At 45.0% G+C, this 25308-nt stretch overlaps 1 protein-coding gene across 1 annotated transcript in view; it reads left to right on the forward strand.

Annotated features, from left to right (window-relative positions):
- rybpb (RING1 and YY1 binding protein b) overlaps window positions 1-10596 on the forward strand; it is a 32556-nt gene extending 21960 nt beyond the window's left edge. Inside the window, exons 3-5 of the mRNA XM_076269335.1 lie at window positions 5014-5328; window positions 5534-5629; window positions 6469-10596. Coding sequence (XP_076125450.1) covers window positions 5014-5328; window positions 5534-5629; window positions 6469-6718 — 661 coding nt within the window. The 3' untranslated portion in view covers window positions 6719-10596. The remainder of the gene's footprint in view (window positions 1-5013; window positions 5329-5533; window positions 5630-6468) is intronic.
- The last annotated feature ends 14712 nt before the right edge of the window (window positions 10597-25308 follow it).

Raw genomic sequence — 25308 nt, forward strand, 5'->3', positions numbered from 1 at the left:
TATCTATGTCTGTATTTAAAGTATGTCTATGTCTGCATGGGAAAGTAAGAAACGAAATTTCAATTCTTTGTATGACCAGTGCATGTAAAGAAATTGACAATAAAGCCGACTTGACTTGACTTGACTTGATCATGACCACGCTGCGCTAATTTGTTAAAAACTGTTAACTGTTAATGTAAAGTTAATTCTGCGAACCTACCACCACAAATAGAATTCAATTCTGTGGGAAACACTGCACTCTGATTTTTCATCGCGATCAGTCTGGATGTCCAGGATCTAATTTTCATTTTAATTGTGGATGCTGTGACATTCCACATAAATGTTGATGGCATGAGCCCGAGCTGCATTGACGAACCTACTAAATCATTGCCTACTACATACGATAAGAAGCTTGATTGTCATTGCACACAAGATACAATGAAATTCCGTTTGCCAGCAAGCCCTATAGCAGCTATGATCAGTATAATTAAATAAATATGTATACAAATCTACTAGATACTAGATGGCTGGGCTGACCAAATGATGTATGTCACGTGTCTCTTATGGGTCTTTTTCATGTGGAGGCCTAGCACCATGCACGGCAGGTGTGGTGCTGGTGCCAAAAGACGATCTGACGTGAAGTGTGCTTCGTCTGTGCACCTCAGGTGTTTCTCAAAGCGAAGTTATACATTGTTTGCGCAACTTTCGGCACTTCTGGGCGTAGTACCACAAGTCTAATCAACTACCCTGAAAGCAAGCATCCAAATTGGCCTAGGCTAATGTCTGTATTTTCACAAGATCCCAAAATGTAAATGGTTATCACTCACTGACATATTAGAGTGGTTTAGAATACACAATTAGATCATGATTGTGTGTTGAAAAGATCATATTTTCTGGGCAGGTTGCCCTCCCCCAGCCTTCACTCACCGCGTTAGTCTCAGAACTGGGCGGCGTGGCTTCTCCTCATGTCAGCTGGGACCTCCGCTCCTCCTAAGTGCTTTGCCAGGGGTTTGTAAAGAGCAGGCCTCCGCAGTGCTGTCAGCTAGGCGTGAATGTGAGTTAATACCTGATCTGGACTCCGATTCCTAAGATGACAAGTGAGGGCACTTGGGGTTGTTTTCAGGAAATTAGACTGTCAGTCATTTGCGAGGGTGTAAATGATATATTTAGGCAATAAGCCCCGCAAGGCCATAGTTCATGTGGTTTTTGGAATGGCTAAGGGGCGTTGTTAGGCACGACCTGAAGTGGAGACAAGGGCTTTAGCATCTTATAGACCACCTCTTGCTTTTTCAACAAGTAGCAATTAAAAACGGTTACCAGTACAGAGTATATTCAAGCTCCAACAGTAACAGGCTCTTAAGCAACCAATGGAAGGATGTTGCTGGTTTGAGCGGAATACAGAATTGTATTGGTGTGCCCACTATCCTTCCTCAGTGTTTATGAATATAAGCTTTGACAGTCACATGGTTTAGGGAGGGAGGGAGGGAGGGAGAGAGGGATAGAGAGAACGAGGGAGGGAGGGAGGGAGAGAAGGAGAGATTGTGCCATGTTCTTGATCCCATTTCTGACGAATGGGACCAACCTCTCTGTAATCAGATTAGTGGAGGTGAATGACATGCTACCAGCATTTCACCCACTGACCCCATCCCACCCCCACCTCTCTCTCTCTCTCTCTCGCTCGCTCTCTCTCTCTCTCTCTCTCTCTCCCTCCATATTCATTTATTAAAGGAGTCAAGTAATGAGATTAACCAGCAAACAGGCTCTGGCCTGTTACTAGCACTGAGCCAGTCTCCTGCCAACACACAGCATTGTCCCTCGGTCCCACTCTGCTCTCGGTCACACAGTCCCTGTCCCCTCTTCCTGTTTTTCTCTCTCTCTTTCTCTCCTCACTCTTCTTTCTTTCTTTCTTTCTTTCTTTCTTTCTTTCTTTCTTTCTTTCTCTCTCTGACACATAAATGCATCCACACTCACCTGCTCACCATCTTTTGTTTGTTGTGCGCTCTCACTCTTTTGTTGTTTTGGTTATCTGTGGCTAGTAATGTGGGTGCCCCTTTTGGAGAACTGCTCAAGTAATTGCTATTAAATTGTTTGTCACAACACAGGGAGCGACAGTGATATTTTGAAAAGCATTGAATAAGAGTCGAGTGTTGGCTTGATGTCAAGCTGACTACCAAGCCCTGAGTACTTGCATTGAGTGTGCTCTACTTTCTTAAAGTGGTTGGTTTTACCTGCATTCTGGAAGCGATAAAGTAGTTCAGATGACAGTTTCATCAGACACTATATCTTTCTTACAGTTATAAATAGCTTGGAATTAGAATTGGAAAGGTCAAAGTCTGTTGCTTGACTGGAAAACTGTCATGTGCAAGTCTCTTCTCTTGTATTTTTGTGAACTCTGTAGTCTTTTAACATGCATGTTGTTAACCTGTCAACTGTTAGGCTAGCTTTGATTAGTGACTAAGCCTAGCCTATCTCTTGACATCCTACTTGACAATGAAGAACCGCTGAGATGTAAATGGGCACTTTCGCCACGCACATGAAGTGTACTCTTCTGTAGAGATGAAAAGGGTGAAGAGGAAGCCTACAACTCACTTTAGATTAAATAGTGCTCTCAGCCTCCCGCTGCTATACTTAAACATACATGAGTTAGACTAATGCATTTTTTTTTCTGTTGGTTACTGTTTGTGCTTAGCTTCTGGTCTTGCAAAGAGGATTGAATAGCGTTACAGCCAGGGTAGGAATTTCACGGCGGCCACGACGGCCATGGCCGTCGTAGCCCCTTGCGTTGGCCGTGACGCCCCTTTGAAAATCAGAGGTTTACAGGCCACGGTGGCCTTGGTGCCCCCTTCTTTAAATATTCTGCTTTGCGTCCTACTAATAGCGATATATATTTAGCCTATGGCCTGTCAAAATAATCTTAGCATTCACAGCGCAAATTACGCAGTGAAGAAAGTGACAGTGCAAGAAAGAAAGTGCGTCCAAATTAACCCATTCTTCTCAGTTGAACTACTCGCGAAGTAGCCTACTCATCACACAGACATCACAAGTATCACATGAAAGAGCTTTTTCTCAGCTTTTAAACGATGTTAGCCGCTAATTACTGTGGTGAACGGTTCGCGAGAAAAGTAAATAATATCATTCAATTTAATCATAAATTCTACTGAAGGTTTTGCGTCCATCTCCCTACCCATTCATCTCGGTGGAATACTTCACGAACCCTTCGTTTAACATATGACAAACCATATATCAGAATAAACAGCAGACCTTACCGAACAGAAAGGTGTAAAGCAGTCCCCTGTACAGTTAGCCGTTCCAGACTAATCCCGTTTTGAATTTGCAGTACATTTCAACATACATGGATGTCTCCAAATTTGGGATTTAAGTTTTACACTGTGTTTAAATTGTTCCACATTATTTCATAACGGGCCAAATACAAAATAAATATTACAAATGTCGCCTAGATATCGGTAAATCAGAGGACAGCTGACTATAAGAGTTTGTGAAAGTAGCCTTAATGATCACAAAATGCTAAGCATGCATCTAGGCTATTTGAGTTTCTTAAAGCTGAGCTGTGCTTAAATTGTTCAATACATGATTTCATAACAGGCCAAATATAAAAAAATTTTTAAATATAGCCTAGATATCTGAAAATATTAGATGATCAGATGATTTACAGTTATATATGTCATGTTTTATGTTTTTGTAATGTTTCATACAGTGATGCAGGTCTACTGCAGTGAATACAACTTTGATCATTTTTATAGCATACTACTGTATAGTTAACTTTGGCCTTGGTGCCCTGACATGTGGCCTTTGTGCCCCCCACCAAATATGCCCAACTGAAGGCCAAGTGGCCTTGCCCCTAAAATGGTGAAATTCCAAGCCTGGTTACAGCAATCAGCATACCTAATACAATCAGCATGCATTCAAAACAAACTTAAATGCTCATATAATTATTCAAATTTGGTTCTTAAAAAGCTTTACAAGTGTTTTTTTATTGGCCACGTCTGCAGTGGTTTTAACCTTGTCACTTAAGAATGGCTTACTGATTAATGGTGGTCAGTTAAGGTCAACGTATTTGCCAGGGTTTGCACCCCTGTATGTGTGAGTATGTAGGGAGACGGGGCATGTTGGAAGAAAAGAGTGTCCATGACATGGTGGAGAGGCTGGGGAATTCGGTACTGGCCAGGCCACATGTCGCCTACCAGCATGGCTTGGATTGGATTGGCTGTTAGGATTAAACAGTCGTTTCTTTCTGGTCAGTGAGTAATTTGGTTGTGATCAGCACCATTGTGAATGTAATTGCAGAAACTTTGTTGGGATGGTGTCAGGTCAGCCAGTCCGTTTGCTAAGTGGTGGCTTCTGTTTGTTTGTTTTTCTGAGGCGGGAAAAAGCTAGGTAAGTGAGAGGGTAGTGGTCAACACACAAATGTAAAGCATAGAGGGATAAAGTGGAGCGATAATCCAAAAGGGATCATCGTAATTCCCATGCTGTCGCAAAACAACTCCTCAAAGCTCCAAAACTCCCAGTGCATGAACAGCAGCAGCCAGGGAGAACTACTCCATCAGCTGTATAGCTCAGCAATGAGTTAGCAGTTAAGACGGTGTGAATACGTGCTTTGTTTTTAACTTCTCATAGCCTACAGAAAGAGGGATCATTCCAAACAGAGAGATACAGATCATGTTGGCGGGTGGGCAACGATGTCTTGGAGGTAACAAAACCGCTGCAGATTGCTATGGGAAATGACCGTTGAGAAAGAAAGTGCAAGAAAGCAGTCAGTTGCTCTGGGCAGTTGATGCATTGTGAGAACCAGTTGTGATGACCAGAAGCCTGCCAGGCTTTTTGCCTTTTCTCACTCATTCACCCATTCAAGAGCCTCTCTGTCCTCACAGGGAGAATCAACAGTGACCTGTGCTGATTGTGGCACTGATTGCACCTGCATTCTCTTTTTCTCTCCCCGTCTTTTTTCCCCTCTCCCTATTCTCTCTCCCTCTTCCCTCTCCTCTCTCATCCTCTCTCTCTCTCTCTCTCTCTCAGGAAACCACGGATAAACTCGCAGCTGGTGGCACAGCAGGTGGCCCAGCAGTACGCCACACCCCCACCGGCCAAGAAGGAGAAGCGCGAGAAGCCCGAACGGCCAGAGAGAGAGTGCCGGGCAGAGGGCGAGCGCGAGGGAGACCATGAGGGCGAGCGTGAGCGTGACCGTTCTGAGGGCCGCCAGCCTGACGCTGAGCCCTTGGACAAGGACAAGAGTGACAAGAGTGACAAGGAGCCCCTGCACAAGGAGAAGAAGGACCGCGAGAAGGATATCACCCCAGCCGTCGCCAAGAAGCCCAACAGCAAAAAGACCAGGTTGGCGAGCCAGCCAGGATTTTTATTTTGGAGTTGCACATGTTTTCAAGCTCCCAACCCTTATAACTTTCTTTGTATCCCCTGCTGCACCATAGCCATAGAAGCACAGCAGTTTTAAGCAACTTTTTCTTTTGTCTTTCGGAAATGTCTCTCTGAAGTAAGGGTGTGGTGTGATCATCTTGCTTTCTCTTTCCCTCTCCCCCAGACCCAAGTCAGACAGTCACCAGAGTCCACCATGCGATCGGAGCAGCATACAGTCTGGAAAGTCGACGACCAAGACCAACAGCGCCCACATTTCAAGGTGGGCTCTCCGTCCGCTTCATCCACTCGACAAAGCAGGCAGCACCTTTTCTTAGATTTAAAGAAAGGCAATTTGAATACCGAAAGCTGTTAAATGACACCATTATAATTGCCAACGGTTTTATTAACTTGCTGGCGGACCCATTTCTGAATGCCAGTGCCTCAGAAGTAAAGACAGTTTAGTGTCGGCAGAAAGAGAAATCACTCTCTACCGGCCCTGAACACATTCATTGAAAAGATGAGCCGAAGGCTTGTCGCTCACAATTGCACTGTATTACACAGGAGTGGAGCTGTCAGTCCTTCTCTGTAATGATCAAGACGTGCACAAGGCTGCTTTGAAAAATGAATGGAGAGGCACGCTGATTCATAAATGCACTTCACTCACCCTCTGCTTTCTCACTCTCTCTCTTTCTCTCTCTCCCTCTCTGTCTGTCTCTCTTTCTACCACCCCTTCTCCCTCCCTCTCTCTCTCTCTCTCTCTCTCTCTCTTTGTCTCTTTTCCTCCCTCTCTGTCTGGCTGAATGAGTGCAGCGTGGCTTGTACTGAAAATGAGCAGCGTGGTCTCACTCCCACGCACAGGCTGGCTGCCCTCCCATCATTGAGTCTGCACAAACAAAAGTTCACTGTGTCATTGTCAGCAAGAGAGTACAGGTAGCTGTTTTCTTTTTAAAGAACCCTTTGTGTGTGTGTGTGTGTGTGTGTGTGTGTGTGTGTGTGTGTGTGTGTGTGTGTGTGTGTGTGTGTGTGTGTGTGTGTGTGTGTGTGTGTGTGTGTGTGTGTGTGTGTGTGTGTGTGTGTGTGTGTGTGTGTGTGTGTGTGTGTGTGTGTGTGTGCGCGCAGGCCCAAACTGAAGAACATTGATCGCAGCACGGCGCAGCAGCTAGCCATTACGGTGGGCAACGTGACGGTGATCATCACAGACTTTAAGGAGAAGACACGCTCGTGCTCCACCTCCTCCTCCACCGTCACCTCCAGCGCGGGCTCCGAGCAGCAGCACCAGAGCTCCGGCTCCGAGAGCATGGACAAGGGCTCATCGCGCGCCTCCACCCCCAAAGGAGAGCTCTCGGTGGGGCACGATGAGTCATTCTGAGCCCCCCTTCCCTTTCCTCGTCCCCTGGAAGTTGGTCACCTTGCCCAGTACCACCCTCCCTCCAGCACAGACCTCCCACCACCCAACCCCATTCCCCCTCCAGTTTCCCATGAGACATCCAACATCCTCCTGGACCGCTATGAAGAGACTGAGGATTATTCTCCTAGCGCCCACCTACCCTCCCAAAGTCTACCCAAGACGGAGAAACACTCTTACCCCTTTACCTGTTCTCGGCACTCTCCTAACCCCCATGTTGTTCTAATTCACTTTATACCCCACCCCCCTCCCTTGGTCTCCTTCAAACTGAGAGTTGGTCGTCGGGGTTCCCAGAGTGAAGCTACGAGCAGGATCTGTGGCGATGGGCCTCTCTTTTTCCCAGCGATCAGGGAGTTCAGCCATGGATGCTTGAGGAGTGAGAATTTACTCCCCTCCCCATCTCACACACACACACACACACACACACACACACACTCACACACTCACACTTTCTCACACACTCTCCTCTCCACGGTCATAGAAAGGACAGAGAGAGCTCAAGGGGACTGCCGACGAGCCTGGAGGTATCTTTCGAGAGAACTTGTATGTATTGTTTTTTATATTGTAAGTGGATGTTTGGCTGAATCAGACTCTCTTACATTTTTATTTGTTTGTTTGTTTGTTCCTTTTTTGTACAAAATTGTATCTGCTGTGCACAATAACCACCGACGTTTTAACAACTATGACTGCTCCCAGTTATAACCCCTATTTATTATCTGTCGCCACTTTTCCGGTGCTCCTTTCACCTCATTTGCTTTGAGCTTTGCTTAGCCGTGCCCCCCGTTGTGTCTCTGGGAAAAAAATGCCCCTGTTCGCCATTGACATTGGTGCTAGATAACACTGTGAAACAGTTTCAGCCCCGGGACTGCCACTCACACACGATAATGGGGATTTACCAGAAAAAAAAAAGAAACGAAAAACCTGAGATTCCATTTTTCCACTCTTGCCCTTGCCAGTTTCATCTTTTTCCTTTCTCCACTTTATTCCCTTAATGTGTGTTTTCGGTCCGAGGTTGTCTGCGTTGTTGTGGGAAATAACCCGATGTGGAAGTATACGCCGGATCCGTGGATATCAGCTTGTGCAAGCTGAGTGGAAGTTCGCGGAGTGTGTTCGCCAAACCCTCCATGGCATTTATTTTTTTAGTTTGCTGTAGCGTCATGGCAGAGTTTCACAAGGAAAAACACTAAAGTTGACTTTTGTCTTGCACATCGGGTCACCTGTCTGTGCTAACTGCAACCAATGGGAGTGACCGAAAATGTTACGCATAGTTCCCAGTCCGCACCTAAGAGGCAAAGATATTTGCGCTGAGCGAAATTGAAAGGCCTTTAGATTTGGAGATTCTGGTGAGTCCATGAATTCTCAGTGTTGTCTAGTTTAGTGCAAGGGTTGTTTTTTTTTTGCACTCGATGAGACTAGTTGCAGTTTAAGTGGGAAATGAAGAATTTAATATGGTTTTAAATTGACTTTAAGATATTGAAGATGTCACTGAAGGCAACGTATCTCTACAGTAGTAGTTCCATGTAAATAAACCTTGTGTATTTTTTTGCTTACATCGCAGTATCTTGAACTGAAAGATGTTTATACAGTTCATATTTCATGAAGGGTTTTGTATTTCAACAGCTGACTGCTATTGCGAACTGGCTTAGTCAGGCTAACCAAACCAATCCAGCGTAAGAGACAAACTGAGCAAACTCCCTTTCAACTTGTATTAAACCTGTACAAAGTATAAATGTGTATATGATAACTGAGTTTTATTTATTGAAGGACCAAAGGAATTTGATAATGATATGACTCGTTAGGCAAATAACAATTTGAAAAAGAGAAAAAAGTGTAATTATCATATTAAATACGATTTAAATAAAGACATTAATATAATCCATTTAAAAATGTGTAATTCTTGTCCAGTTTATATTGAGGATTATGTGTTGAAACCTAGTTTAAAAACGAACACTTAAAAGACAGCAAAAAGGATCAGCTTACAAAAGGTCATCACTGCTGTACAGTAAGCAGCTGTGCCCTGGCCTCCTGCGTTGTGCGTTTACTTTGCTCTGTTCCCCCAGTTGTCCCTTGCTTTGTGTCTGAGGACGTTCAGTGGTGCTAGAGATCCAGTGAGATGGTAGTGCTGCACTGGGCAGATGCTGAGCCCCTTTGACCCTCCCTCCCTCCCTCTGCCCCGGTCCTAGTGTCTCGTTTTTGTACCATAAGCAAGTAAACTCTGGCAGAGGCCCCTTAGATTGAGATGTGCAAACCTCCGACTTAATAGGAAGACACCAAGGGCCCAGTTTAGTGAGTTGTTTCCAACGGGCTAGGGCTGGCTGGCTAGGGCTGCTTGCTCGCTTTTTCGTTTTAAACCTGGTCACGTAATGCAGAAAGCGATCAAGCAAGAGAAGCAGGCGGTGGTGACAGAAGACATGATGAATACCAATTTGTAACTTGGAGAAAGTGGTCACCCCCTAGCCAGCTGATCAGTTTGAGGGATCCACATCTTTTGCTTCTGTTAAGAGATCTTGTCAGTGGCTTTAGGTTGTCAGGGTGGAGCAAGGAAAGACCAAGAAGAGGGGAAGGTGAGACCTTTGGGGTTTTTTTTTTTAGGTTTCAAAAAGTGAGTTTTTCTGCAAGAATCCCTAAACTCCATCTCTGAATGTTTCTTGACATGATGTAGCTCGAACTGAACTCATTGACAAAGTAATGTGTCTGATATGAGAGAGGGCCGTCTTGAGAAATGTAGTCAAAGAAACTCACCCCCCGTCCCCCTCCCAAACACCACCACTACCAAGAGAATATGCAATATGAGCTGGATTAAGATGGAACTCTCAATTGAGACAACAGAGAATAGTTTTGTGACGAATAAGAAGGGGCTTGGGATGAACACTGATCAAAGAGAATGCTTTTAGTGGGAGATTTTCACATCTCTCTCCTCCCTTGACTTTATGATAATGTATATTCCATTTACATTTTCTATGACTTCTATATATAGCCATCTTTTCACCTGCCTTACCCCGCTAACACCTGGCTTTTTTTTTTGGTAAAATTATAAAGAAAAATTAAAATGAAAAAAAAAAATAATAATAATAATTGTGTCTTAATTTATTTGAAAAATGGACAATTTTGCTGGATGTGTAAACTGCTTGTATGTGTAACTGAAAGAAATGGTGCGGAAAAGCCAGCATACAGAGAATGGCAATGGAGCTGAGCAATTGTTGTTTTTCTTTTTTGTTGTTTTTGTTTTTTCTCTTGTAACGCGCAAGCAGTTCTGTTCTTGTGTGCGACCAGTAACCTTATTTTACTGTGTAAAGATGGTTACAATTTTTTAGCTTCGTTTTATTTTATTTTGTCAGACCCAAATATAGAATGCTTGTTTACTTAATGGTATAACATTAATCTCGTGGAAAATCTCCGATGTAAGTGTACTATACAGGTTCTTTTAATTTTCTCCTAATACGAGGTCTTGTCGTACAGTACTTTTAATGTTTATGTTAAATGAAATGTTCTGTAGGGTCCGATAGCATATTAATCAGTACTTTTTCATTTTTCGAGTTACAAGTCATTTTACGAGTTTTTCTGTTTCGTTGTTTCACTTTTTTTGTTCTTCTCGCAGAGTGTTCTTGGTAATTTTGTGAAATGGTCTCATTCATTTCTTAATTGTGTAAATGTATTTGGGGAATATTAAATGATCAGCGCTCCTTTGTCTTAGCTAATCCAATGTTGAGATAATACATGTTTCTTGGCATGTGCACGACTTCGCTCTTAGATGCTACCTTTTATCATTTTTTTTCTCCGCTTCAAATAGAAATGTCTATTTATGAATTTTGCTTGTAGTTTTTCACAAATAAAAAATGTTAAATTTATATAACTCTTTGGCGCTGTGTTTTTTTCCCCCTTTAATCATTTGAACGTTTGATCATAGATGAAGAAATTTACGTAATTGTGATCCAAAATTGGTTGTTTCCTTAAACTACAATACGGAGTTGTTACTGTTTCATTTGGAACATTGAGTGGCATCATTTGCAATCACTGGTGAAAGCCAAATTATTAACTTGAATGAAGCTAATTAGCATGATTTTGAAAAATAGCCAAGAATGTGATCTTAGATGGCGAGTTGAAGCAGCTGAGAGGACTATGAAAATATCCGCTCGTTATCAAAATGTTTACTTCATACACTCTCACTCCTTTCCTCTCCAACTCTCTCTCCCTCTTCCTCTCTCTCCATCTCTCTTCCTCTCCCTTTCTCTCTCTCCCTCCTTTTCTATTCCTCTCTTATCTGCAGTCCCTGTGCTACTCCTGAGGCCTTGGATTGAGAGATCTGAAGCGTTGCTCTTGTCTGACCCTCTCAGACAGATGGAGATCCTCTTCACTCTTATCCCCCCTCCCCTCCCTCCCTTCCAACACTCCACCCCAACCCAACCTGCTGTCTCTCTGTTCGGATCTTTTGAGTCTCTCAAAGTTAAAACTTTTTTCTCTTTCTACAGTCTCTCTCTCTTCCTTACTCCTCTGCTTTTTCTTAACCTTTTTCCAGTCACTCTCTCCCCCAGTCTGTTTTTGGTGCAGTACTGAGTAAAGCATTCAGGTGGTGAGGTTTGTAAGGAAGGTTTGTGAAGCAGTAGAAGTGGTGATGGTGTAGTGGGGTGGGGGTGGACGAAGATGCACTCAGCCTCTGCACTAACGTTGGATGGCAGGCACTCAAACATGAAAGCCATACTGAGGAGCGATCATCTTGATGCACTTACCATCCAGGGAGTTCTTCTGATGCCAGACTGACTTCTACAGAACTCCTAGAGGAGAGAAGAGACAGGAACTCCGAACAATGGCATATGTCTGTCCTCAACTCCCCCCCTTTTCCCGCTGGTAGTCAGTTTCACCATAGAACACTGAACGCTTTTTTTTTGTCTCCTTTTGGGTTGTGTAGGGTTTTGTTTATCTCCTCTCTCTCTCTCTCTCTCTCTCTCTCTCTCTCTCTGTCCAATGACAGGGTTTGGCATTCCCTGCTGTTCTGTCCTCTCTGATTCTCATCCAAATGCCATGTGCCCCCCCCCCTTCTCTGCCCCCTCCTACCCCCCACACACAGACGGCGAGACGGTCCTTAGAACTGCCCCTGTTCCTCGTAGCTCCCCTCCAGATGGGACTCTTCCGCTGTGGTCTTTCTCTCTTTTCGATCCCTCTCTCTTTCCTTCTCTCTTTCTCTCTTCCTTTCTCTCTGACTCTCACCAGACTGTGGTGTGACTAAATCCGTGTGGAGGAGGGAAACATCTGCAGATAAGAGAGCCACTTTTATACGGTGGAGGAAATCAAGGGGCCCCGTGCCAAACACACATCAGACAATGTGTTTAACAGAGGTGCGATGGACCTGTAACACCAGGAGCCCTACGGCAGAGCATGTTCCTCGCGCTGCAAGGGGAAAGGGGGAGGGGGTTAAACTTTTCCTCCTCCTCCGCCTCCCCCCACCCTTCGCTCTCACACCTCTTGTAGTCACCCCTTGACACTTCTATCATACTTGTGGCGTGTCTTCTTTCAGGCTTCTCTCTCTCCCCCTCTTCGCTCTTTTTCTCTGGTTCCCTTACTCCGAGTTTGCGCTGGTGTTTGTGTGTGCCTTGGAGTATGGTGTCAAAGTAACAAGCCAGAACTCTGAAGTCGGTGAGCAGCGCTGAGCCTGTGTGTGATCGAGCCTGTCGTGCTCTGGATGCCCCAGATCTTTTCCCCCGCCAGCAACATCTCTCGCCCGGCGGACCCGCCACGCTCGTTAACCATTCCAAAGCTGTTTGGACAGGCACGATCCCGTACCTTCCGGAGGACTTACTCACAAAGGCAGCTAGCTTCAACAACTCCAGTCAGCAAGATGGCTACGTGTGCAGCATGAGAACGGCACCCAGGGTATGAAATAATAATCCTGTTAGTTTTATCGTGTATGCCGGTGCAGCAATTGTGCTGGCTTCATGCCTCGCGCACTGGCAGTCTCTCCAGACCACACAATGGCTAAGGCTCCTCCGGCGCTAATGGTGTATTTTGGATGGAGATTTTGTCATTTCTGAAGTAGATAAGTGCTTCGCAGGATGACAGGAGATGGATGATCATGTTTTTTCCAGGACGGCATCGGTGGTACGCAGGAAGAAAAGTATATTTTGGCAGAGTGAAATAGAACCAGGGAAGAGCATTCTCCTACAATGAGAAATGCTCATACAGGAAGGACATTTTTCCCTGTCAACATGTGGTATTTGTCCATTCTGTGTGTGTCTGTCTGTGCGTGTGTGAGAGAGAGAGAGAGAGAGAGAGAGAGAGGGAGGGAAGCAGTTCATTATGCTAAAACAGTAAGATCTTTAAAGAGTCTGTTCATGTTTGTGATAGATTTTTCAAGGTTTCAGCTACTAATGCCATGCACAGATTGGACTTGACAGTACATGTATTTAGGACACCGCTTCAGTCGGGCCCATTACCTCGTGTGTTTGGGATTGTTTAGCATGCAGAACCTTGCCCAGGTGGCTGGTTAGAGGCCAGAGACCGCTAATCCATCCTTTGACGAGGGGACATGCCAAATTCATGGATCATTCTCTATACTCAGCTGTGAGGAGATCCTCACCAACATATGTCCAGCAAGCAGTATATAGCTTTACAACTCTCACCGCAGTAATTGCCGTCCAGGCTGAGCAAGTGATAAGCAACATGTCTGAAGCCTACACCAGTGGACAGACATCAAGAGGCCGCTCAGTCGTCCATCACTGTCACTTTCACTCTCCACTTCCCTCCTTTTTCTGCCCTGTCTTTTCATCCTCAGCTCTTCGACCTGAAAAAGGTCTGACAACAGTGTCAGACTGGGGTGACCCATTGTTATGAGGACCTCAGAGAGTCACTGCTGTCAACGTGTGCGACAGGCAGCTAAACTGCAAACTGAAAATCCTCCCTGATTTGAACAGGTGGTGTTGGGCCCACAGGTTGGCTTACCAGCCTTCACAACCACTTTTCTCCCAGTGGCTCAACAAGGCCCATGAGCTCTGTTGTAATCTCATCTTTCATACAAGCCATCGCTACTGTGGCCCTCTTTCATTTTTTAAAGTGTGTCTGTGGGAGTGTGTGGATGTGTGAGTGTGTTTAGTGTGTGTGTGTGAGGGAAAGATGGACAATGTCCATCTTTCCCTCTCAATGTCCAGCAGTGTGTCTGTCTGTGTGTGTGTGTGTCTGTGTCTGTCTGTGTGAGTGAAAGATGGACAATGTACTGTGTGTGTGTGTGTGTGTGTGTGTGTGTGTGTGTGTGTGTGTGTGTGTGTGTGTGTGTGTGTGTGTGTACATGTCCGTGTGTACATGTCCATGAGGCATAGTTCTCTGTATTTACCACAGCATATTTGGTAGACGAGAAAGCGCCACAAATAGCACAGGACTTACATCTTCAACTGCACTTCGAATCCTGTCTCAGGTAAATGCAAACGTCTGGACCGAAGAAGCTGCTAATGCTGGGTTTCAGACTAGCCTCTCACCCCCTGTTCTGAGCACCAACCCCGACACTACCTCTCTCATCTCATCCTTCTGACGCGATCGATCAGGGGAGCCATTTAGTTTGATGGCTCCCAGTCAATACCAGATTGATCTCCATCTTGCGGGAAGGAATTCCTCGGGCTGAGTTATTCTGCCGACTCATTGCGCGACCGAGGCGCTGAATAGATTGTTTTTGCTCCAGCCCCCTCATCTCTGAGTGAAAAAAAAAGAGGACAGCAATTATTTTATTCAAAGCATATTGACGTTACTAAGCGACGGGTAAAATGGTGATTTATATCAGTTTGCACAGGCTGTCAGAAGAGAGAAAACCTTAACCTCTTTTTCCCACTTAAGTCCGTAGTATATAATTACATTAAGAGATTAAAAAAGGCCAAGTGAAAAGAGAAGCCAAGATAAACAAACAAACAAAAAAGTATATGCGCCTATCTTGTTAGACCTATATTTATCCACACTGCTTTTCTATTTAGACCTATATTTCTCTATACTGCCCTTCTTGTTAGACCTATACTTCTATATTGCCTTTCTTGTTAGGTTTATGTCTCTCTATACTGCCCTTCTTGTTAGACCTATGTTTCTTTATACCACACTTCTTCTTAGGTTTATGTTTCTTTATATTGGCCTTCTTGTTAAACCTATCTGTTAACCTATCATAATCTATATGTTTCTGTCCTCTGTGGCCAGACACGGTTGGCAGCCCCCTCCCCACCCACTGCATATGCTGTCAGTAGATGTCGTCAGCTCGTATGTTTGTCCTGTTTGCCCCTCTGCCCTCTCCTTCCGCGGCACAGGGGTGGGACATCCTCCGGTGAACCCCGCATTCATTGAGGAAAGGATTTACGGGCCGGCGGACAGCCGAGCACAAACCCCCGCCGTAAATCTCTGAGTGCAGCGAGCGGCCGGCCAACCGTCAAACTTCATCCTGTGGTGCCGCGCCGGAATAGTCTCTGCTGATCTCCGTCATAAGGTATGGAAGTGACATGTTGTTATTATGGCTCTCTTTTTCATTTTTGAAGTGTGTGTGTGTGTGTGTGTGTGTGTGTGTGTGTGTGTGTGTGTCTCTGTGTGTGTGTGTGTGACTGAGACTGAGACTGACTGACTGACTGACTGACTGACTGACTGTGAATAGTGTGTGTATGTGTGTGTAGTGAAGATGAACCATATACAGTGTGTGTGAGAGCGGAGGAGAGGGAAAGAGAGAGTGAAGCGTTTGGTAGGATGGGTTGCCGCTGCATAACTTAGCACCCCCATTGAAGACAAGTGTTAACATACTGAGGCGGCCAGCTCTGATGCTGCGTAAATTATTAATGACCTGTGGCGCGCGAGTGGTGCGTAAGGGACCCGCCGGTCAGAAGCACAATCCCTGCTATCTGTCATATCTTCATCAATCATGACCCCACCACAGGGCTTAACTCTCTCTCTCACTCTCTATCTCACTCCATTTTCATTCCCTTTCTTCTTTCTCTCCCTCGCTCTCTCTCTCTTCTGCATTCATATACACACATATTCTCTCTCTTCCCGTTTTCATCCCCTTTTTTCTTTCTCTCGCTCTTTCTCTCTCTCTCTCTCTGTCTGTCTGTCTGTCTCTCTCTCCTCCATTCATATGGATACACACACATACGCGTACCACAGTTTGGGAATCCCTGCTCTAGCAGGATATCTGGACTGTTTCAGATGTGTAGTATGTGCCTGAAGCTGCTTTATTCTCCTTATTCTGCTCCATCACCATCAGGCATTGGTCTTGATTGAAATGTTTATTTTTAGCTATAGCGAAAAACTCCCACGTATAAAGCCGACATTATTAAAGCCCACAGAAAAAAAAAACAGATTAAAAGACCTTCTCGCTAGTGTGCATGAAAGATGAGGAGGCAACGCAGCTTCCATTCTCACTGACCAACTCTTAGATCTGATTGGCAGGACTAATAGGCTGTAATCTTCTTAATTTCACAATGAGTAACTCCGCTTAGAAATGCTTTCCTTTTCTCCCTTAATGTAAGCACCCTGTCATTTTGGGTAATTACCACAAGACAAATAACTATGGCATGAATCCATTTAGATGCGGAGTGCAATCATTCTTGACCTCCTCACTGCACTGGAATGATCAAGTGTGTGAACTCCATAATTTACAGCTATTATCTGTGCATAATTAATGGGTGTAGGTTGCAGTAGATTTTGTATCTGCTGGTTAGGACATAAATCTGTTGTTATCAGTGACTTTGGTGTCACATTATCACATTAAGATTGTGGACATGTGTGTGTGTGTGTGTGTGTGTGTGTGTGTGTGTGTGTGTGTGTGTGTGTGTGTGTGTGTGTGAGAGTGTGTTTGGGGGTGGGGTGGTGGCAGTGTAAATTGATGCCATCTGCATATTTTGCATACATTTTGCATGTATGATAAATTCATTGTTGCCAAGTAAAGCGGTCCACGTTGAAAAATGAGACTGGTAGGTCTCTTCATTATGTGGCTATTACTATTGCACAGGGTCAACGAGTTCCCATTAATAAGCAGATTATAGTACTAAGCATGCACACACACACACACACACACACACACACACACACACACACACACACACACACACACACACACACACACACATGCACGTGCACACTCACCTTCTCATTCTCCCTCTCCTATTCCTTGTATTCTCATCTTGTGTGTGTGTGTGTGTGTGTGTGTGTGTGTGTGTGTGTGGGGGTGCGTGCGTGCGTGCGTGCGTGCGTGCGAGAGAGAGAGAGAGAGAGAGAGAGAGAGAGAGAGAGAGAGAGAGAGAGAGAGAGACGTATGTACAGACATATGTGCCCAGAGGGGAAATTCAATCAGGGGCCATTAACAAAGCACACCTGGGCTGTCACTGGCAGCCATGACACCCTTTTAAAACCGTGACTCCAGCCACACAGCAGCTGCTGCTGTGTCTGCACCTCTGCTTCACACACACACACATACAGAGAGAGAGAGAGAGAGATACATACACACAAACACACACAGAGAGAGAGAGAGAGAGACGCATACATACACACAGAGGCACATACACACACAGACACCCATGAAGAGAGAGAACAGGCACACGTGCACACACACACTCGCTGCGCTCCGCGCTTGTTTTCGTCTAGAAATGCATCTCGCCCGTCCCTCCTCCACGTCTGGTTTAGGGCTTTGTGTGCGTCGTTAAAGTTTCGCTCGTCGAGACGTTTTTTGACTGAGCCCCAGTGACAGCAGTCATCTCGGGGCTCCCAAGCTCTCGACTGTACAGCCATTATGCGCGCTACAAATCATGGAGGAAGCAAGCCGTCCACCTGGCCCCGCTCCAAATGTGTCTTTCCATTTGGGCTCCGTCCAAACAAAACCCCCTCGAAAAACGCCCGAGCCGAGCCAAAGCAGCCTTAATGAGTGATCCAGGGAGAGAGACGAGAGGCAATGCACACTCATTCACTCAATCCACTCGGGGCTTGGGGGTGGGGGGGGGGGGGGAGACTTAAAACAGCCCCGAGAAGAATGGGCCTCCTTCATGAAGAAGTGCAATTTGTGTTTCTACTGTTACCGGGCCTGATCCAGAATGACAGCAGCAACTATGATCGCTCTACCCGAGCCCAGTGTGGGTGGAGGACTAGCCTGTGGGTAGGATAACATGGAAAAAGCTTCCATCCCAAAGCCACAGATTGCAAAATACACCCGAAGATTTCAGTCCCTGATAAGCTAACTAACCTTTGACTCGCCGTGTGGCGGACTAATTTAATTAATTGTTGAGAAAACACAACTGGGGCACAGTTGGATGATTTCTCTTCCCCCCCCCCCATTAGACGCCATGGGGAAGACTTCTGAGGCCACTAGTGCAGTGATGCGATGACCGGTGCGATTTGCATATGCCTGTGCGATTCAAAACAGTGGTTCTCGCTGTCAAGCAAAGGTTGAATACATTGCCCCTCGACAGTCCATCTCTTAAAGATCGGCCCTCTTTGCACGGCTGATGGGGCGGGGGTTGGGGGGGGGGGGGGGATTCTGTCCCCAGAGGGATCAAATTAAGCCAGAACAACGTATGTATTCACGGCCGCACCACGAGGCTCTATGGATAAAAATGTCTTGTAAGTGACCAAATGTAAATGCAAATGAACAATTCAATTCCTTGGCGTGGTGTACAGGTCCAGCCCGAGAAACATTCTGGCAATGAGGCTTTCATCTCTAACTGCGGGCGTGTTAAAGACCATCCCCCAGGCTTAATCACATCTCGTTATTAAATCTTTTTCTTGCTCCACAGAGAGCACTCACACACACTCTTTCTCTCTCTCTCTCTCTCTCTCTCTCTTTCACTTAGTTTTTTGGCTTGTTATGCCATGCTTACTTCTCTTCTGAGCTTGGTTTCATTTTTTATCAACACTAGCACACTTGTGTCAATAAACGAATGTTACGAACATTCTGAAATGTGGACAAGACACACATAAGAGATACTTTCCTTGAGAAACCGTATCAATTGGACTGCTCCTTGTACTGATAGCAAGATACATAAGGAACAGACATACAGTGCTTCACTGCCGTTGCAGTCTTCACAATGAGAAGCCCACATCTGTCACATCTGTCAATGAACTCCCCAGAGCACAGGCACAGAGAATAATAATAAAACTAAGTTTTCATTGTCTATAACCATCAAGTGTTACATTTCTTGGTAACTCAATTTAATGCTTCGTGGCAAACATGCTATAATGGAACCTCACTTCAATAGCTATCAATAGTAAACCCTGCCCTGTGTCGGTACGTGTCCAGTCATTTTTTAACCAGCACGCAAGTCATGTAGGGCCATTTTGCTCCTGGGAAAAGCCCTAGAATGTTATCTGTTCTGGGCCAGCTAGCCTGGACGAGCCAACGGCACTCTGAAGAGCAGAGCAGAGCTGAACTGAGCACGCTCAGGCTCCTTTGCTCGGCACACTCTGTGTTTTCCGTGACTGCTCCGACATGGTGAGAGAGCCTTGGCAGAGCTTTCCATTCCAGACAGAGAGAGAGCTAGAGAGCTATAATGAAATGCAGAGAGGGAGAGAGGGAATGAACAAGAGGAGAGACAGAGAAAATGAGTGAGAGGGAGGGGGTGGGGGCTGAGAGGGTGAGGGAGAGAGAGAGTGAGACAAAGAAAGAGGGAGGGAGGGGGAGAGAAAGGGAGAGGCTGAGAAGGTGAGTGAGAGTGGGAGAGAGAGAGAAAGAGAGAGAGTGTGTAGAGGAGCGTGTGCCAGTCTTATTTCAGGCCCTGCTGAGGATGGCAACAGTCCTGCTGAATGGCTCCCTCTGTGCAGGGGGACTCAGGACGGGTGTTGCCGGGACGTTATGATCTTGTCTGAAATGTCAGTACCTACACGTCGGAGCCCAGCCGCTGCCTTTGGTGCCAACGCTGTGGGCCAGGCCGGTGCCAGTTGGCAGTGCCCGCCACACCGCCGCTGCTTGCCGAGAAGCCTACCACACAGCTGCAGCCCCAGCGGTCCCTCCGGAGCTATGTGGGCTTATTTTCTTGGACGGGGGGGAAAATGGGCTTCGAGGAATACGAGCAGTGCAATTCAGCTCAGCTGAAACGCGTTGTGGAGTCGATTGGCTGGGTTGAGGCAGAGGGGAGTGAGGGTTTGTGTGCTGTGCTGCGGGTTTCCTTGGTTACTCCGTGGAAACACATCTTTCTCTGGCTTGCCTCTGTGGTTCCAAGAGCAGATTATATATCGCCTTACATTTCATGCACACGCCTTAGAATGTTATTTATGCCTGATGTAGAGAAGAAGCAAACCATTAACAACTGATTTAAATATTTTGTCACTGGCTATGTTTTTTTTGTGGATGAAATGGGAAGATTTAGATCATACAGATTCAAGCTTCTCATAGATCATTGCTTCAAGTCAATGCACAAAAAACAAATAAAAGGTGTGTCCTCTGTGATCTGTATATCCACTGTGCTTCAGCCCTGTGTTTAAAGCTGCTTGACTTGTTGAGCCACTGAAGCCCAGGGAAGGTTCTGAAGGGGGTTTCATTTTTGTCTGCTGTGACTGAATCCTCTGTGAGCTGCCACTCAAACTCTGCCCCCCCCCCTACCTACACACAAACACACACATCCCCCCTAAGTGAGCCGCAAGGAAGGATGACCCACCGCAGGCAGATACACACATACACAGAGAGAGAGACACACACACACACACACACACTCGTCTGCTCCCTCTCTATGATTGAGCTGCCTGGGGGAAGTGGGAGAGAGACAGCTTCCCCTCCTCCCTCCCTCTCTCCTCTCCTCCCCCTATCCCTTAAAGGTGAATGGACTGAAAGGGATGTCTGTTGGCTTTAAGATAGAAATTGCCTCCGCGGCTCCTCACGCATATTTCATCAGGCAGCACCCCGGCTTTCGCCTCCATTCGGCAGGAAATTAATGGGGAGGATTTTTCTATGAATGTGAAAGCAGGCTGGCGTGGTGTGGTGTGGTGTGGCGTGGCGTAGCTACGTCACGGAGGCGGCAGAGGCAGCAAGAATGCCACTTTGCAAACGCAGCGCATCAGCCTGTGCCAAGGCGTCAGTATGCAGATTGGATCCACTCAGTGGCTCCGGGAGATGCCACAGGGAGCTTGGGTGCTGAGTGAATGGCAGAGCCCCAGTGGGTTAGATGCTGCATTACTGTAGAGGGCAGACGCACAAGCCAAACTGAATAATGAATCACAGTCATTTTTTTCCCTTCTGATCATTAGAGAAATGAGAGAGGGGAGTTTTATTAACTTATATGAAGTTCTCACTTTTATTCACATTTAGGGACCTTCTCAGTTTTTTTATAGGTTATTCATAGGTAGCTATGGATTATATATATATATATATATATATATATATATATATATATATATATATATATATATATATATATATATAAGGTCCATCGGTTTTTTTAAGATGGACAGTAATGCACACTTTCTCTCTTCACTGTGCTGAATTCCTTTTGGCTTGGGGAAATGGCTGGAAATCCGGCAGGGGTTGAAAAAACACAAGTCCCAGTATCTTCACCCTGCTGCCATTGTGTGCAGGTCAGAAAGTGTTAACCTCACCAGACCTGACCAAGAAAAGCCACGTGACACAAGAATTCCTTTCTGTTCTAAATATGTATTCAGAGTTTACATTCGTGAAGCAACACAACAGCACTATAATCACTGTTAAACGACCCCACACTACACATTCGCTCACAAGAAAAAAACGATAAACATGTATAAATCTGAGACGTTTCTGACAGTAACATGAATAACACTAGGCCTAATACATAAATGACGAATTGAGTTGGTTTATTTCTCACTTTGCTGTTGTGGTCTTAGTCTGCCATCTTGTGGTAGGCTACAATTAAAGTAAAGCGCAACCTATTCTCTGTAGTCTTCAAACTCGATGGATATAAATATTGTAGCCTACACCTAGTGGCTGTGAATCTGAAATGGACTGGCTCAGTGCACGGGTTATTATTGTGACAGTGGACACGGCTCATTAGGCCATTGATTGTGTTGTCACAGACTGAACGGTTGACATGACACGATTGGTGCTGACACCCAGTGGTGGAGCGCCACCGCCACTTACCGCTCAATTCCACTCATTTGCCTGCATACTCTCCTCAGGCTAAAACCGATGTGACAGCTTCGCCGGGCCAAAAGCTTTAGACAGCCGTCGTAAAATGCCCAAGCACCCATCGAATTTGCGCAAACGACGTGGCAATTATCGGTCGTTTAAGGTTAATAACTCCGCATGTGTGCGATGCTCATTCGCACGCATGGCTTTTAAGCAAACACTCCAAGTCGCCATTAGACCAACGACAGATGCCTAATTGGCACATTAATTAATAGTCTGTGTTAGTCTCTAGCCAGTCTCAAGTCAATAACATTTCAACAAGCAGTGACTGGTCATAAATGCAGCCATTTTTATTTTCCCTAAGCCTTCCGGTCCACTAGTCATCATTAGACTACATCAAAGCTTGTGCGTAGCCTCCAGCACAATGTGGGCCTACACGTAGGGCTATAGTGGAGGCTATTTATCCACCTCTGAAATTTCAGAAATAGCCTACCGCATGGCTCAGTCCACCTTACCATGATCACTGAATTCATAGTCTACCCACCTCTTATTTGACCACTACACCCTGCCTACACTGTTTGCTCAGTTTTCTCCTACTGAAAGAAATGTGGATAGAAAATAAAATATTGTGCCTTGTCAATTCGCACTTTTCCCTCTCTTCGTCCCGTCATCCTCCCAGTGTCTTTTGCTCTTGTAGATGTAACAGAGTTAAAAATGTAGTGTATTGTTATATAACAATTAGGGCTGTCAAAATAACGGATTAATTTCGATTAATTAATTTGAGAAAAAATAACTGATTAAAAAAATTAGTGCAGATTAATCGATTCAGTATGACCTTTGACCCCCGAGCCGTTCTAGTCTGTAACCATTAGACTGTAAAATGAAGGAGAGAGAAGAAAATGTGCTGCCTAGATCATTGATTGGAACATTTACTTTTAAAAAACCCCTGATGGTGTTGATAAAAATAAAGTGTTGAAAATAAAGTCCTCTGCAATGTCTGCAGCAAGGAATTTGCATATCACCGGAGTTCATCAACTCTATAGTCGCACATCAATGCAAAGAAATAATTGTTGACATTTAGGGGAGTGTTAATTTATTTTCATTGTGTCCCCTAGGTTATATCTGTGGCCTGAAATGCCTTGTGTGTGAAAAAAAAACTTATTCCCGAAGCACTTTTGAATTTATTTCCTCAGCATATTAGGTCATATCATTAGCCTGACGAGCCAGACCCACATTAAAATGTAGGGTCTGGGCACTCACCGTTCGCAGTGCTCAGTCCGAGGGGCGGGATAATCAGTTGTCTTTCAAATTCCCTCTGCACGCAATAGGACAGCGGCAGCGCTATGAGTCCCATGCGTTTCCCACCAGCGGAGCTAGTTGGCTTGTTCAAACGTTTGCCAACTTAATTAAAGCTTAACTCGTGTCACACTGTTCGCCAACAGCAACATCCATCTTATTTGTTTTCAAGTAGCAGGGAATTCACGACTCTATACACGATTTCATTGGCCTGATTGAGTTTCGATTTCTGGAGCTCACAAGCCAACGGAGAGTTGCTAGACTAGCCCTGCCGCTAGGGGAGCGTCTAGATTTCTAGGCTATCCTATCATAGATTATTATGGCCATTATTTGAACAGTGAAAATAATAATAAAAGAGTTTTTGAACTTTAATGTCACTAATGCTGATTATTCAATGATTCATTTCAATTTAAATATTTAAAATACTTTCACAGCAAAAATTATATATGCGATTCATTTAGATTAATTAATCACAGAGTATGTAATTAATTAGATTATTTTTTTTAATCGATTGACAGCCCTAATAACAATACGCTACATTTTTAACAGTCATGTAGTGTATTGTTATATAGGCTGTCATAGTAAATAAGACATTGCCTATTTAACTTGGTTATGTAGCTACAAAAATAAAACCAAAATGGCTTGACTAATCAAATATGAACATCAGAGAGCAAAAGTTAAGTGGCATGATTAAACTGGGATGTTTACTCTGTCTGTAGAGGGCAGTAGTCCTCAGCATTGTTGTTATGCCTGTAACCAGTTGAGCAAGGAGTGCTTACAGGGGTTGTTTTATTACCATCTCCAGCCAATGTTAATTTTTCATATTTTAGGCTAATACATAAAGTGTCATTTTATTGTTTTCTTGGAAAAACGGTAGGCCTAGCTTACTACATTCCTCATAAGAGTTACTTACATACACATGGTAAAGCAATCATATTCCATACAATTTATAAGCAGTGTTAATATGGAGCCTGAAGCAAGTGGATATTTCCCACCATTTTACGCTTGGAAAAGTAGGCCTATAAAATATCCATGAAATGAAACATCATTGTGATTGGCCATGCTGGTATCCATGCCATTAACCAGTAAATCCACTTGACCTCAAACCAGTCTTAGTTATGCTCACACCCCATGTATGGCATGTGTGATTGAAACTGACAAGATTGTGAGCCCCTGAATCCTTCCTGTTGTACTTAATAATAGCCTGTGGTGTGTAACTCTGCCACTGATGGGCATCTAGCTCAGCGGGGCTAAGTATAGGGTCTGCGTCACTCCTCAGTCGCTCGGCAGGGTCTCTCCTTTGAAAGCACACCGTATTTATAGGCTATCTGTCTGAATAATTTATCTAAAAGTTGAAGTGGCTGAGCCTCTGCACCGCGGCAGCACAAAGCGGGCCCTGATAGCGCTGTAAAAGGAGTTATTGGAGCAGAAGCTCTCGACAAGAGGGCCGTGCAGCCTGAGAGGCACAAGGCAAGCACAGGCCAGCAGCAGCAGTAGCAGCGCTGCTCACCAGCCCGGGCCGGTAATGAAAGACTCAGTCGGTGGCTAAGTGCTATCAGGAGCTGGGAGGCTGGGGTTAGCTTTACCCTCCATTTATCTCCGTAAGAGGCTGGAAGAGATCAGCTCCATCGTGCTCGAGTGGACTTGCACCCCTGTCACGTTTTCACACCCTGTGTCAGGTTCCTTTCTCTCTTTTTTGTCTTTCCCCTCTTCTGTTTTAGTGTGTTGTGGGACTTAAGTCTCCAATGAGTCAGCAAGAAGGATGTAGAAGATAGGCAAGCCTGTATAAATACACGCCAGCACATAGTCAGCAGCATCCTTTAATTGAACATGCTCAGGTGAGTGTATATTGTAGGTCAGGGGTCCCTTATTAGTTTTTCCCAAGGCCCAAATTCTGTCATGCATGCCAAAGCATCAGGGGTTAAACAAACACACACACACACACACCTGCAAACATGAAAACTGATAATCATCCTGACACACACACACACACACACAATCCTCAGAGAATAGGTTTTTTTTATTATTATTATTTTGGAAAGAAATGTTTACATCTCACTTAAACCAAATATTGTTTTATTTTATGACTTCAATGATATCTACCCATTATATTGTCTGATGCTGAAAGGAATATAGTGTAGTTAAGTATGTGTCTGTGTGAACAACAGATGAAAAAGCTGAGGGAGATGGAAAGGAATTCAGTTGTCAGATTCAGTTGGATAGCCTGTGTTCT

The sequence above is a fragment of the Alosa pseudoharengus genome, unplaced genomic scaffold, assembly GCF_046254945.1.
Source record: "Alosa pseudoharengus isolate Yale_2024_CS ecotype anadromous, Long Island Sound unplaced genomic scaffold, YU_APseudo_1.1 YU_APseudo_1.1_scf_5, whole genome shotgun sequence".
In the NCBI taxonomy this organism is placed as follows: domain Eukaryota; kingdom Metazoa; phylum Chordata; class Actinopteri; order Clupeiformes; family Clupeidae; genus Alosa; species Alosa pseudoharengus.